The sequence below is a fragment of the Lolium rigidum genome, chromosome 5 (genome assembly GCF_022539505.1).
Source record: "Lolium rigidum isolate FL_2022 chromosome 5, APGP_CSIRO_Lrig_0.1, whole genome shotgun sequence".
In the NCBI taxonomy this organism is placed as follows: domain Eukaryota; kingdom Viridiplantae; phylum Streptophyta; class Magnoliopsida; order Poales; family Poaceae; genus Lolium; species Lolium rigidum.
Window position 1 is genome coordinate 141,251,214 of NC_061512.1, and position 16,152 is coordinate 141,267,365.

A 16,152-nucleotide genomic window follows, 5' to 3' on the forward strand; every position below is an offset into this window, starting at 1 on the left:
TCTACCTATGTTGATCAGTTGATTGACTTATCTGTCTTGGAAACTTTTGAAGATGTTAAACTCAAAGCTTAATCTACCTTTCCTTATTGAAATTATTATATACCTGCCTCTTAGAGTATATGGATTTTCGGAACACCAAGATTTTCAAGAATCAATTTACTTCCAAGAGCTTGCCCTAGTTAGCCACAAGATGAAGGATTTTTTCCGCAACAATTTCAGGATTGGCTAAGCACTATAAACCAATTAAGTGCTTTTGATGTTATATATATACTATTTGTAAATATCTTGTCTTTGTACAGACCCTCTTATACTTAATAAAAATTGGAGTGGGAAACTCTCCCACTGTTTACCCTCAAAAAACTTATGTTGATCAATTGATGTTCCTACAAGTTGGGTTTCACCATTATCTAGACATATAGATGTACAGTTGTAGTATTGTAAAACTGATAACAATTGTAGATTGGATTATATCGGTTCATCCATGTGTTATCTTTTTACTGAATCTAAATCTCATGTACACACAGCTCCTATCCCCTGCATGCGTTTCACGGACAACCCAATGCCTCACCTCACTTGCAACCCGAGTACCGTACAGATCTTCTCAGTCAAGATTGCGGAAATAGCTGGTGGTTTACAGTGCCCCCTTGATGTGTTTGGCACGATCGCTATGCGCGACAGCCTGGATCATAATCGCAATATTATCTTCTGCCGGACAAGGGACAACTGCCAATCCCTCACCCAACAGGTTCTTTATTTGTTTCTTGCTGTGCTGTCTAATTCAATCTTTACTGTTAATAATGTCCGCTGCAGCTTATGTTTGACCACTGAGCACATCCACGTTGTAGCAGATTGAAAACATGTCAAAGAACATATTGAAAGCATTTGATTAAGAAAAGTTCAATATGAAAAGTACACAACACAGATTTTTTTTGAGGAATACAACACAGGTTTTTGGTTTAGCAAAATTCACTGGACATGTTACTATCTAAATTCTAAGAGGCTGCATGTGAACAAGTATGTACATGAACTGTGTTGCATTCCACCTAGTTTTTTGTATGTTGACTTAAGTTGGTCCTTCCATGAACTGTTTGCGCCGTGTACTTGCTGGTGGATGAGTTTGAAATATGCTTTGGATGTCAACTTTGTCATGCTCATATCTTCTTGCAACATATCAGAAAACAGTGGTGATCAATAGTTAGGTACCTGGGTCAGGTGTAAGCAAACACTAACTTGGGAGCAGATGGGCCTAGTTTTATTTTCTGTATGGCGCATTGCTCAGGTCCCTTAATCTGTTTTGAGATCAATCTTTTATTTTCTTATGTTTGATAGTTTAGGTGTTCCCTTCTGAAGTGTGACTTGCCAAAGTGATGATTTGAAGATTGTGCTGTCCACTGTTTACCTAGTTTTTGGACTTCAGTTTACTTATCATTTATCGAAAGGGGTTCCTTCAGTTTGAAGGCCTGGTTTAAATATCATTGATGATGCAACTTAGTGTATTTGCTCTTGGCAAATTGCCCTCCCTGACCTTACGTCGTTTTTCCTGTCATTAGCCTCCCACACATTTTCAGTCCGAATCACTATAATTAAGTTCAACTTGATGAACAGATTAGATAACCATCGACCCTTTCATTTCTTTAAAATAAAATCTTTCCCATAGGAATGCTTGAAGCACTACTTGATCAATGGTATTGTATGCAGGATCGGAATTTAGTCCTAACAGGTCCCGTCCGTGCTGTTGTGCACAAGTATGGATCTGTGTACATTGATGCTGTGTTGAAAGTGAAGGGCAGTTCTGAATCCGAGGACAAAGATCTAAGCCTCCTAATCAGGCGTTGCGATCGCTATGTACCACTTGAATCGATTGTGAGCAGCATAATTCACAGCAGCAAGCTCAGCACTCTGGAGCTGGCATACGGTATCGTCGTCTCTTCTGTCGAGGCCACTATAACAGTCCGGGTCATTGAGGGATCATGGCCAGCTGGGTTCCGCGGCCAGTTTACCGCAGGTACTGCCAGTCTGCCTCAGATGGAAGTCTTGCTGCTCGATTCAGGCGAGGAGAAGGTGGCTGCTGCCGATGGCATGGTGGAACTCTCACGTCGTGTTGTATCTGTCGAGAGGCTTGGTCAGCTGATGGTTTCTGCCTTGTTGCTTCGAGGTGCTGACAAGGTTGCTGAGGCTAAGACCTTCTTTAAACCGTTGGAGGCTGGTAGAAGTCCGGGTGAGCTTGATGTTGGCTTATGCAAGATGCAAGTCACGGTGGCCTGGTCGCCATTTCTGAAAGGCTATCCAATGCGTGGGTTTTCTCCAGCGATGGAATGATCTTCCAGCGAGGCTGTTGTTAGCTAGCGCCTAGCGGGAGTTATCTCAGGTTGCCTGACAGTTCCATGTTAAGTATATATCTGAAACTATGGAGTGTAACCGTGTACTCATGACTTGAATTCTAGTAGTATACTGTTTAAGATTAATGTCCTGTTATCTGGTTAAATTTGTGAATCCATGACTGCAAGTAATAATTTATTTAAAGAAAAGAAACAAAAAAGTAACGGTAATCACTAATGTTGGGTTGCATGCATGCTTAGAGAAATATGTTAGTTGTGGGCTTAATGAGATGGCGTAGCTCTTTCGTAAAAAAAATGAGATGACGTAGATAGTGATCAATGTTAGTTGAAACAAAGCTGCAGTGAGAAAATTGGTTTGACAGTGGTGCTGGTGGATCAGTCAAAAAATCAAAAGAAACAATGGTGTTCATTGTGGATGACCAAAGTTCCAAGTAAAATCAGAGTCTTCGCTTGGAGACTTGCAAGGTTCTCTCTTCATACGGGAGATGTCCTAAATCATAGGGAAATGGCAACGGTGCCATCATGCTCGCTATGTGGAGCTAATGACGCTTGGAAACACTCTTTAATTGAGTATACTATGTCATTGTGTGTGTGGGCTTTGATGGATGAAGATGAATCAAATCCAAAACCCTCGGCAATTGTTATTCTTTATGCAACAATATCTCAACCATAATGATTTTAGCCTACTGCTTGTTACTCTCTGGGCAGTTTGGAAGGCTAGAAGGAAAGCAATTCATGAAAACTAGTTTTAGAGCCCTATCTCTACACTCGGGTTTTATAAACAGATTTCTATCTGATCTAGACACTGCTTTCCCGCGGAAGGAAAAGCCCGACCAGCACTCCAGCAGTCGGAGTGGTCCAATTCGTTGGATTTGGCCCACGGATGGTCTGGTGAAACTAAACTGTGAATAGACCTGCCGTTGGGTCGTCGGCAAGAGTGATCGAAGGGTTTACTGATCCAGCAAGCTTAGAAGCATTGGCATGTGTGGAGGCCTTGTCTTTAGCTAAGCTAATGATCTCAATGAGCAGCATATTCATATAGCAACTGATTGTTTGGAAGTGATCAATAATTTGCACGATGGTCATTGTCCCAGATATGGTGCTCTGCTTAAGGAGATCAAGATGAGACAGCAACTGTTCCTCTCAGCAAGTCTCAGCCACAAGCGACGGGAACACAATACGGAGAGGCTCATAATTTAGCTAAATCAGTGTTTTCTCTTTCTCCTGGCCGCCATATTTGGCTTTGAAGTTTGTTGTGCTAGATGGATAGGCGAGCTTCACCTTGCCACCTGCATGTTATCCTGGTATAACGTGGCCGGTGTGGTATATGTGTAAGGTATAATAAGTTTATGTTCTCCAAGTTTTTTACATTATGTAGAGGAAAGGATCTCATTTGACATGTGCACATCAATGTGTATCGAGAAGATGGCATGGCTATAAGCAGGAGCAGAAAATATGAAATTATGAGTGGAAGGAACTGTAGTAGGCCATATGCAAAAAAATGTATTTGTGCAATCACGAATATAAGGTCTATGTACAAAAAGAGTAAACCTGGGTAATCTCAGAGATAAGAGCATAACTTGGAAGCATAAATTAATCAATTTGGTAGCTGAACACCAGAAAATTACATTTTATTTATTTAGAATACGTAGCAAGCAGCAAGCAACCATCCACAAATCTCGGATTATATTCAATACATACTAATTGGTGGCTGTTCAATGTATACGATTGCATCATTAGGGGAAAAAGATTTTAAATATTCAGGGATGTGGGCACAAACAGATTTAGATTCATATCGAAAAGATAACCGGCGATTACCTAAAAAAGATACCTGACGCTCAAGTATTTGTTCATTAAGCTATGATCTTCAAAAAGCTTTGAAATACAAACAAAGCTGAGTACATTTGATCTTTCAAATATTATTTCTTCTCAGGAAATGTCGTCTTCCGTGCAGTGAAACATCGAAACAATAATGCAGTTAGTTTGTACCAGCCTGGATCTTCAAACTAAGTGACAAAACTAATTGTCCATCATAAAAACTCGAGCTCAAACCAATGAAATCACTGAAGTTCAAAACACACCATAAACTTTGCACCTTGTTTTGATGGAAACTCGAAGTATGAGATGTAAAAGCCAACATAAGAAATGACAGACAACACTTTTGCATATATCAAAATTAAGACTCAACCCTAGGAATATATTTTCCTTTCTTTTCAGTGATCAAGCTAGCACCAGCAAAAAAATCACTACTATAGTCAAGCTAAAAGTTGGAGACTGTCCAAAAAAGTTGAGTATAAACAAAGCAACATGACCCCTCTAACCTTCAAGGCGCAATCATCTGAAAATGCAAATTAAGAAATATTAGAAGGATTAGGACAGCCTCGAGTGAGAATTTATAAAGGAAACAAACAAAAATCAAAGGAAAGTCCGAACAAAGACACTTTGTGTCAAGCATCAGGAAGAAGCCATGTAATGGCTAATAAAAGGAGCATTGTGTTGGCATGCTCTAAGAAACAATAAAATTGAGTGGTTTAGTCAAAGAAGAAATCACACCGAAGTGCTTACCCCTGCAACTATAACAATGAAAGTAATGGAATGAAATTATATGTATAATAGCACCAAGATACTGAACGATATTGTTTCATCATGAGTAAGCTCTTCACCAGTCCACGTTTGCGAGCCTAAGAACAAAGTGAGAAAAAACAGTTCAATGGTTGTCCGTATCTTGTCTAAGGACAACATCGATGACTACTGAAGTCCGTAGTACTTCAGATTTCATACTAAATTGAAAAGATTTCATACTAAATTTAAAAGAAAAACAATCAGATGCACCTTCACTGAGAATAGAGCCCTAGTCAACATGATTTATTTGTCAATCGTGAAAGGAGAGAGTGCAAGGTACTAAAAGTACAGGGTCCAATGTAACAGAAGTCCTGGAGCTTATATTTGTCTTCTAACAATTCCTCTCATAGCACTTTAAAATGAGCAGCTATTTCTTGGTTTTTCAAACAACAATATGAATAATATATTTAACTATATCAAATCTTAAGCATGTGCAGCTGCATTCTGAAATTGTCGGCCATAGTCAAGATTTTTTATATTTCTGTTTTTCATCATTTTTTATACCCCATATATTTAATGTTTGAATTTGAAATTTGATGTATTTTATACCACTTATTTGCTGAAACGGCGCGGGAAATCATCTAGTTTTAGAATGAGCTCTTAAGAGCCAAGTACTAAACAAAAGCTAGTAAAAAACCCTAATCAATAATATGCCTGTTTTTTCACCCGTGAAACCTAGGACCGCCTCTATCTCCTCCATAGGCCGGTTCTCTTTGTCTGGACGATCATCGGAACGGGTGGAGAACCCAGTTTATGTATGAAGTTTTTAATAAAAATACTGTGTCAACATAGTAGGTTAGGGTTTGGTAGTCCTCTTCTTTGTGGCCTCCGCCTCAATGGAGATGGTATGCAATAAGTGAGCTTTGACCCTTCGTGCAACAATGGGATGTCCTTCCTGACGCTAATGGTGGTGTTGGAAGATTACAATTCTCTAGGTTTGGCCTTCGAATCTTGCTCCGGTAAATCAATTTTGCATATTTTTTCATGGTTACCACGAGGAGAATTATGCTTGCAAAATTTGTCCCGGCTGCTACGTCTTTGGTAATGGTAATTCGTTGATGTGGGCATACCATGTCGAGTACCCATACCTGGTGTGGTCCAATATAAGACACGTGAAGCCCAAGATACAATAACAGTCAAAGCCCAGGAACCTGGCATGCAACAGAAGTACGAGCCCATACAAGGGTATCCAAACATGTAACCGACCCGGAGTTGTGATCATGGCCTCCCATATAAGGACCATGAGGGACCGGCGGGAAGGATAGATACACATATCGCTCGATACGCACCTTACATCACAACATAGCCATCATGGAGACAGTGTTCCCAACCCTCACCAATCAAGCAGTCAAGCATCACGTAGGGTTTTCCCTCCGGGAGTCTAAAGCTAGGTAAATTGCGTCCCGTGTGTTGTGTTGTTTGTACGCCGATGAATTCACCAACATCATTTTCTTCCCTAAAATCCAAGTCCATAACCATGGCCATTGTCGTGATACCCCATGTCATTCGTACTCTCGGTTTCCCAACGATGACAATCGAGAAGTTCAGTTGATTTTTCCTGGCATACTAGTGTTGGTACTTTTTTCGATGTTGATTGACTACTTTTGCTCCTTTTTAGACTTTATTGTGTAATCACTGGAGATAACTCATGCGTAATTTTCTTATATATATGATACTGATTGTTAAAAAACTAGGAAGAGTGCAAGATCCTTTTTTTATTGTGGAACACAGTACAGAGGCAGACGCTCACAAGTACGTACATACACTCACTCCTATGATCGCTCACATGCACACCCTAGGCCTATGAGCATCTTCAAGGGACTAGGTCCAATAAACTAATCCAACTGGTCTTAAAATTGACGAGGTCACCACATGTGCCTCGTTGTCGACGGGAATGTCACTTCCCATTGAAAGAATATTCCATTTTTTATGAGACACCAAAATGTTAAACATGGGGTTTGAACTCTGGTGGAACGGAGGTGTCACTGCCCTCCTAACCATCCAACCACATGTTAGTTCTCATAAGACCGCAAGACCTAGCTAGCCGGCAAGTCGTGTGTTCCGTGTGAGCTCCATCGATCTCTTTTGATAGCACATGGTGTTGTGACCTGTGATATCCCTTCTAACTAGTGGTAGGGATCGATCACAAATCAACTTGACTTAGTGGACACAAAGGGGCATGAGATGGGTAATGGAGAGGAGGAGAGCGAGGTGAGAAAATTAGAGACGATGTTGATGGAAGCAGTTTGGAAGAAGTGATATAATTTTGGAGTAGATAAAAGATACTAAGATTCTGTTTATTAGAGAAAAAAGGGTAAACCCCTTAACAACAACGAGCCATCTATTTTGACTAGATCTAAAGCACCACAAGACGTAAAAACATCGACCAACTAAGCACGACACAAGCACAAAAGAAGCACACCACTAGCAACAATGGTGTCATCGTACATTGCCCCACTCTCACGACTTCACCGCAACCATAGCAAGGTGCACTACTGCACTCCCCAACGCTGCACCGTCAATTCTACCACAAGCATGTTCCTCCACCTCATCTAACCTAAAGAGAGAAGGCATAACCGAAGGGAAGTGCACATGTGCTGCTCTGGTCTTGAGAGGACAACAAACAAGTGCTCTAGCCGCCACCACCTTTAGCCTGCAGACTGCCCCATCCGACCACTTCATGCTCATCCCATAAGTGAAACCGCTCACTGAGAAACCAGGTGTGATTCCACAAAGGGATCTTGTCTCCAACAATGTTTTCATCAATGTATATAACAACATCGGGGCCACCGCCGTCGGTAATCCAACAACACGGATGTCGGTTTTTAATGGCAAGATTTCAGGATGGAGAGACGGTGGATTTTCTCGGTTACACCATCAACCAGGCCAAAGACACACACCGATCTCATCTTCAGCGGCATCAACAGGTGTCAATCACGACTATAGGACTTTCATCCAAAGAAATCACACTTAAACTAGGAAAGTCGTCCCAGTGACACCACAACCATCAGTACTAGAGAGGGCGTACCCAGTCCGCACTTTCCTTGGCTCGAGCACCACCACCATCACCTATATATGTTCCGGACAAGCCATCTTAGGCCGCATCATCCCCCAAAACCATATATTTTTCTACCCCACCGCATGCCCACATGCAAAGAGTAGAACTGAGCCATTTGAAGCAGGGACACCCTCCTCACATGGCCTTGTCGCCACCATGACCATCTTGGGCTAGATCGAATCTCCTCAGGGCCGGTCCATAGATTTCAGGGGGCCTAGGGAGAAATGACGCCAAGGGCACCTTGTTCACTGTATTGAAGTTTTCTTAGGTTAGGGGGCCATGCCCCCTACTCTATTATTTATGATAAGTTTTTACATATTACTTAAAGTTTATGCATGATTGGTGTTCTGACCCCTTGACAATCTCCCTCACACATGCAACTTTAAAAATATTAGTATTTGGTAAGAGAAATATTAGGGTAATACAATAATAAACTAAATAATATTTAAATTTGAAAAATCCATGGTCGTTAGAATCTTGGCGAAGACGTTTGAAATATTTATTTATATTAATCAACCAAACTATATAAATGATTTTTATTTTTATCAATAACTACTTGTGTAAATGTGTATATACATATTATCTCTAGAAGTAATCACGGAAAATTTATGAGGGTCGGTGTTGTTCTAGAAATTTGGAAAGGTTTGAGAGAAATCGTGTCTTCGAAAAAGAATATTTTTAAATATAAAAATATTTTTAAATGGAATTGGAGTAGATGCATGGTAAGCTGCAGCTTGGACCTTGTATATTTTATAGAATTATTCTAAACGGGTAGGTTCTAAGTGTAAATATTGAAATATATGTTTGATAAGAGGCACAGTAAACTATAGCTTAGGGAGTTTATATTTTCTAGAATTATTTCAAACTCTACAACCAAAATATAAGTATAAACGTACTAAGCATGCAAAAATTTATTTGGGCCAGGGCCCTAACTCCTGAGGGCCTAGGGCGAGCGCCCCGCTCTAAGGACCGGCCCTGACTCTCCGCATGCCATATTTGCCTTCCTTGTGGGTCCTTCGTGCTGCCTCGGCGCAAAGCACCGCAAACTCCGCAGCACAACACCAAAATGATAGAGAAGACATGTTGTCACTGTCTGTAGAACAACCTTTGCACGATGACAACCACCACTAGCGGCAAAAGGAGGGACCATGGCTAGAGGCAGCTAGCCTTTACCTCATGTGTCGCCCGACTGGGGCGTCACAAGGCAAAAGAGCGTCAAATGGTAGGATTTAGGAGTTCGTTTCAACAATAATGTACCTCACACGAGACAACAACCGGTCCCTTTAACCACACACACCACCAGTCCAGTCATAGTTCTTGTCTCACTGGTTGTTGGCCCTCCAATTGGCTCTTGTGACCCGATGTCTATCACCATTGCAGATGGAGGCGTGACTCTTAACCCCCTTGAGAAAGCTCCCTCACCCCCACCAAATTACCACGTCGGGGTATACCAATTCTTAGTACGTAGTAGTCCTCCCAAGTTGTGAACATGTGCCCATTAAATCAGATAAGATATGGGTGTTGTGGAATTCCCCCACGTCCTTGCACTATGACCGTTGCTACACTGCCACCCAAGAGCAGCTCCTCCGCTCTCCCATGTACCCTGATACTGTATCCGTTGGCCGTTGAATCATCTTTTCATCTTCATCTTTGAGTACACCCCTCCCCTCCCCTGCTGCTCAAATGTATACCACGCTGGACCACCACGCCACTTCGAAAGATCCACGACAACCCCTTGGTGGTTCCTCCACGGCCGAACAACACTAAAGCATGCACATAAGTGGTGCAAAGGAGCGGGGCTGCACGACCCTCCCGACATCCTTTTTAGGACAAAGGGAGTACTAAATTTACAGACAAACTATAAATCAAAGTCATAGTCAAACTTGTGCATTGCCCACCAGAAAAAGTCAACTGCTTCTTACATTTTGGGATGAAGGGAATATTTTTTGTTTGGAAAGGGGATCGGACGGACAGGATTATGTCTTTTTTTTTTTTTTTTTTTTTTTTGAGATAAGGACAGGATTATGTCAATCCTATTGTTTGGACGCTGTTGCTGACCCTCCAATTTTTAAGTTCCCGCTGGGCAGCCGATTCGAACGAAACAGAGAACCAAAACCAACCCCCCCAAACATGTAAAAAAAAAAACCCCAAAAGATTCAGTTCCCCGTCGGCCATCGCCATCTCATTTCGCCGTTCCCGGCGCCGCCTCCGCCTCCGCCTCCGACGACCCCGGCTAAGACTGCATCTCCGTCAAGGTCCGCATCTACGCATGGATTCGCCGCTCCACATCGGTGAGCCACCCCGCTACCCGCTACCCTCCCCCCTCCGCCCCATCCCTCTGTGTGCGCGCGCGGTTTGATTCTGTTATCCAATGTAAGTCCTAGGTTACGCGTCTGCGTTCTCGTCCGCCGTCTTCAGCGCGACCAAACTTCCCTCTCGATTTTACTTGGTCTGGACCGCTCTTATGCTGCGTCCATCGGTACGGATTCACAGCATCCAGTGGCGGATTCATGGGTAGTAATTCTAGATTTCTGATCTAGCACAGATTCTCCACCACTCATGGAAAAGGGCGACAAAGAGAATATCCGCCAAGACCGCAACATTATGTCCGGTTGCCCGACCCTGCACAGGGAGGGGGCTGTCTCTACAAAGAGGAAGAAGAAGCCCGGGGGGTTCAACCTCAGGAAGAGCATCGCATGGAACCCGGCTTTCTTCACCGAAGAAGGTGCGAGTAATTCCTTCCCACATCTTTGTGCCAGATCGGGCTGGAGCTGACGGGCTTTGTGAAATTTCGCAGGCGTTTTAGATAATTCGGAGCTTTCTGTGCTCAGTGGCTCCCAAATGAAGCCAAGCAGGAGCCCTGGCTCAGGGGTTGGTGGTACCGTTTCCCCGTTGTGTAGGGTTGGGAGAACTGGCAGTGCATCCATACTGAAGGATGTCGCAGAGAGTTCCCGTGGCAAATTGCTTGTGAAGTATCGTAGCGCCGAGAACAAGGGAAGGAAATTGTTTTCTCCTGCAAAAATTTCCGAGCGGGTTGAACAGAGAGAACTTCCGGTCAGTTCGTAATCCAGCGCATAGTTTGTTCATGGTAGTGGGGACACTAATTATCATGCAATATCATTCCTCTTTCTGGTCAATTTCAGGAAAAGCAGGATAAGAGGTCAGCGCGAAGCATTCAAAATTTGATACCGAGGTCACCAGCAGGATATGCATATCCTTTGTGATATTTTAGGATAATTGTACAAGTCTTTATTTTTTGTTACCAACAGTACGGTTAACTTATCGTCGATACTGTTGTCGCGAAGTTTAAGTCTTGGTAACTACACATGTTGTTAGTCTTAACTTGGTTATACACAGAAGAAGGCGTCAAATTCAAATGCTACAACTCAAATGATAAGAACACCCAAAAAGTCATTGCAGCCTTCTATCCCTATGGTCCCTAAAAGTACCTTATCAGCGACAAATATCTGCAAATCAAACACAAAGTTACCTCCAGGTATTCTTGTGTATATTTCTTTTGAAGGAAGTTCAGTCTTTGTGAACTCATGGATTTCTTTTACTTTACCTCAGTGACATTTGTCTGTTGTTTAACTTTACTTTATTTGCACTCTTGTATGCTACTACCAACTAGCTAACTCATGGCACTGCTATTTTCAGTTAAAACCGATCACCCAAGTAGAGTGGAGGCACTCCAGCTAAAGTCGAAGATTAAGCCTACATCTTCAACTAAATCCTCTGGACTTACCACAGAGAAGGATGTGGTGAGTTCTTGTACTAAGTACCATCTTAATATGGGAAACTTGTCTATCTGCCACCGATATTTCAAGCAATGTCATTCTATCCCTGAATTTTCATCACTTCCCTAGATAAAACTAAAGGTCTAAAATCATGCCTATATATGCAGTTTTAGGCACTTGAAAAAATGTGGATATTTAAGGTCTGAATTTTCGAACTGTAAGCAACTTCATTCTGTATTGTATTTGTTTCTCTTAGAGTCCACAGATTTAGATTTACAAATCTTGATATATGTAGTTTTTGACCATCTCAAAAATGTTTCAATTAAATTATTTAATTATCCAAGGGAGTAAACATGTGAGCATGGCATCTAGCATCCTTGCTAGAGAAAAAGGGCACCTAGATTTTATTTTCAATCTTATGTATGGAAAGAAAACTTAGTGCTAACATGACCTCTTAAGCTGGGGATTTTTTCTGCATTCTTGTTTGCAGTAAATGAAACAGATCTTTTTATTTTTCAGGAGCCTGTTACAGCCCTCCATGGAGAAGGCAGTAGTTCTAGGAAATGTGCAAGTTATTCAACATATACACAAAATAGGCCCTCCAGTTTCATTGGTGTCCCTGCATCAACTTCTGCTAAACCATCAGCACTTCGCATGCCTTCACCTTCAGTTGGTTTTTTCTCTCAGGTTATGTTCTTCCAAACCTAGTCCCTAATCACATGTGATGATTTTACATTTACATTTTTTTGCCTTTTTCAGAATATATGTCTTTTCCTTTGTGGTTTAGTGCACTGGTGTTGTTTGTTGTTCAATGCTTGGTATGGAAAATAATGCAATTATATTACAGCTACCTGAGTAATAAGTAGACATGTGATTCTAGTATTCTACGCAACGTTCTTGTCTGCATATCACTAAACGTTGCAAACTAGTTCCCTGCAAATGTATGAGACAATGGTGTTGATATCCTGATCTGTGTGGAAATTTGGAGTGCATTAGCAATTAATTGCTATAGGGTTATGTATAATTTGCTTTTGTTCATGGAATGATATGAAATTTCTTGTGAAAGAGATGACCATGCTACAGACACTACTTTTAATTTTTCCATAAGAAAACCTGACCAACAAGGCACTAGCACCTGGTGCCATAGTTTGTACAAGAATGACCAGGACACCAGGCACCCCATGAAATAAATTATGCCAATGGGAGTCGAATCCTGGTGTCTGCTTGTACAGTTGTACAAAGAGACGTTGCTTGACTTTGATTAACTTAGCTTCGAAGTTTTATCGCTCTTGAACTTCTGAAATCTGTTGGTTTGACTTTGTCATTTAATTCTTACTTTCTTGATTGTTTTTTTTTGGTATTTTGTCAAACTTTTTTTCTTGAACACTGTCAAAACTTCACTGATTGAATGATTGTTTTCAGGAAAAGGCTCTTGTGTCACATGGTGATGCTGCTCAAGGAAACACAAAGAGCTGTGTTACTCGAAATACTTCATCACTTGCAAAGCCTCCCAGATATAAGCAGTCTGAGTATGTAAATAGCAGGCTATCTCAGACTCCTGTATCAAATGGTGATACTGCTCAAGGAAATGCAAAGGTCTGCTTTACTAGAACTACGTCAGCACTTGCAAAGCCTCCTAGATATAAGCAGCCTGAGGATTTGAAAAGCAGACTCTGTCTTACAGCGCAGCTGCCAACCAATTGCCCTACCAATTCAGAGCCGGTTGTGCATCCTGCAATCAACACTTTGGTCTCTTCATTACCTGCTCTAGAGCATGGCAATGTGTGTTCTGGGAAAGAATCCTTGTCAGAAGGTATAACAACGTGCTCAGCAAATTCAAGAAATGCAAATACTGAACCAACGCAGAAGGTTGATTGCTTCTCTGCTGGAAGTGGAGCTACTACACAATCACCTGGTTCAGAAAAGAATAGTGGTTCCAGAAATGGCATGCCAAATGTGGATATTGTTGCATCACATGTAGCAGAAGGGGGCATTATGAACAGAACTGAACCTAGTGAGGATTCCCACTCCCTAAAATCTATTTGCCCCTCAACCATTGAGCATGTTGAGGATTCCTGTTCTCATGAAGCCGCCATCGGCTCAATGAAACCTATTGCTGCGAGTATATTGTCATCGTCTTGCAATTCTGAATTGCGCACCCTTGACGGTTTCATTTATGAAAGTAAGTCAGAAAATTGTGCTGGTGTAGCAATTGACCTGGAAAATTCTCTTTCTGGAGAGACAATGGTCTCAGTTTCTTTCTCAGAAGGCAACAGTTGCACTTCAGGTCCTGACTTCTTGCGAGATTTTGATTCCTGCAATCAACAACGTACTGAATCTTCCACTATGAAATCAGTAGAGTCTACAACATGGGAAGATCGGGTGCCACAGTGTGGTAATTCAGTTGATATAAAACCAGCTTCAGCTGATGGTACAGCAGATTTGCCTGCTTCCTTTTGTAATGAAGCCCAACCTAATTCATCAGACAAACCAAATACTGATGGTAGTGTCAACTTTGAGTCAGATAGTCCATTGATTGGCAAGGAAGCTCAGCTCTTAGTAGGGTGTGATTGTGACAACGATTATAGGCGTACAGAATGCCTCCCTATAGAACCAGAAGCACCTGTACCTTGTGCTGATTTTAGTGATCTAAAAGAAGTCACAGTAGATTTTAGGACAGAAACACATGATTCTTTGGCAGTGGAAAGACAGCCTCTTTTATTGGAAGAACCCAATGCTGAAGAAGATATGGATATTGACTCAGATAGTCCACTGATTAGCAAGGAAGTTCAGCTGTTAATAGGGTCTGAATACGACCATGATTATAGGAGTACAGAATGTCCACCTATGGAACCAGGAGCACCTGTGCCTTGTACTGATTTTAGTGATTCAAAAGAAGTCGTGATTGACTGTAAGACAGAAACACATGATTCTTTGCCAGTGGAAAGACAACGGGTTTTATTGGAAGAAGCAAATACTGAAGACGATATGGAGCTTGACAAAAACGAGTTGTTAACTCTAGAGGATCCATCACCTATAGGGTATGCATGCACCAAGTATATCAAATGCATAAAGTTAAATGGCTTCATTTGCATAGTGCATTGATAGTTTCTCCTTATCTTTTGCAGAAAGACCAAGGCAGTGCACAGACCAGGCACAAATACCATCATAAAAAATCATCTAAAACAATTGGTACCATTTTCGGAAGAATGGCTTGCTGCCATGGAGGCTTGCGGGGAGGTCTGTTTTCATGACATAATTGACTTTTCAAACTTTTTTGTATATGAATAAGTACTTCTGGTAATTATCTGGATTTTCTGTAAGTGTGATGTTCTATATAGCTAGAATGTACGATATACCCTTGCCCTAATTATGCAGAAACGTTAGTATACCAATATAATCCTTCAGTTTTGTAGTTCTCTGTTTGTATATTACGTGGATGAATCTGATCAAGCATCCTGATAATCATATATGAATACAGTATCTGGGTAGTAGCTGATTTAGGACCATTGCATTGATATATTCCCTGGCGGCACATTGCATATAGATATATTCTCATACTTGGATTAAGGTATATAAGTGTGCAATGGCTTCTTTTTAATTTTACCAGAACATTAGTGTTCATCTTACTTCTGGCTGTTATAACTTACAAGTTCCACTGATTCTATCACCATCGTCACTACGAGGTTTGCATCTGACGTGTTAATATGTTTTAACAGGAAGTTTTGGAACAGAAGAGTGGAGCTGTTCAAAATTCTCCTACCGATAAAACTACCCCAGAGCCCAGTCCTTGGTCACCGGTACGCTCTTGCACAATTGCAAATAATTCATATCCTCTAAACATGCACCAGGTGGTGCTTTGATGTTTCGTGAGGTTTAGGAATGTGTACATGGGACATGCAATAAATCTACTTTACTTACAATAAGTTCCATGTTTAAAAAAATCTTAATAGAAGGTCCATTTTTTTCAGTCTTGATGTGAGAAGTTCTGTTCTTGAAATGCACAATTTAAATTTACAATATCAAATCGATTTTCGGCAATGAGAAAACGAGGATACTGATTCAGCTAGGACCAGTAGATTCCTTACAAACTGAAGATCATGCATACGGTATGACTCTTTGTCATCTGCTGGAATTCAAGATGTTTTGCGTCTGTCTTTGTAGGTTAAACGCAAAGCTCAAGATGTTGGTCCATTTGACTGTACCAAGTACTCCAAAAACGTTCGGACAACTGACACCCCTTAACCTGCTCAGCTGCGCTTCACCTTCTCTCGAGGTACCAGCAGACACGCTGTACAAAGTCAGAGCACAGCTCGGAGCCTTGTGAGATCTGCCACTGAATCTTACTTTGTTCAATACAACATCCTCGTTGAGGTTCTTTTGTTTGTTACCTGAC

At 41.4% G+C, this 16,152-nt stretch overlaps 2 protein-coding genes across 2 annotated transcripts in view; both read left to right on the forward strand.

Moving 5' to 3' along the window:
• LOC124658241 overlaps positions 1 to 2,485 on the forward strand; it is a 3,310-nt gene extending 825 nt beyond the window's left edge. Inside the window, exons 2-3 of the mRNA XM_047196629.1 lie at positions 525 to 745; positions 1,699 to 2,485. Of these exons, the coding sequence (XP_047052585.1) occupies positions 525 to 745; positions 1,699 to 2,319 (842 nt within the window). The 3' untranslated portion in view covers positions 2,320 to 2,485. The remainder of the gene's footprint in view (positions 1 to 524; positions 746 to 1,698) is intronic.
• Positions 2,486 to 10,210: 7,725 nt separating this feature from the next.
• Positions 10,211 to 15,143, forward strand: LOC124656482. The gene is made up of 11 exons (XM_047195218.1): positions 10,211 to 10,310; positions 10,565 to 10,744; positions 10,817 to 11,073; positions 11,163 to 11,179; positions 11,289 to 11,292; positions 11,377 to 11,515; positions 11,677 to 11,780; positions 12,276 to 12,443; positions 13,179 to 14,797; positions 14,885 to 14,996; positions 15,135 to 15,143. Exons 1-11 carry the CDS (start codon positions 10,289 to 10,291, stop codon positions 15,141 to 15,143), a joined length of 2,631 nt encoding a protein of 876 aa, XP_047051174.1. The 5' UTR covers positions 10,211 to 10,288.
• Positions 15,144 to 16,152: the final 1,009 nt, after the last annotated feature.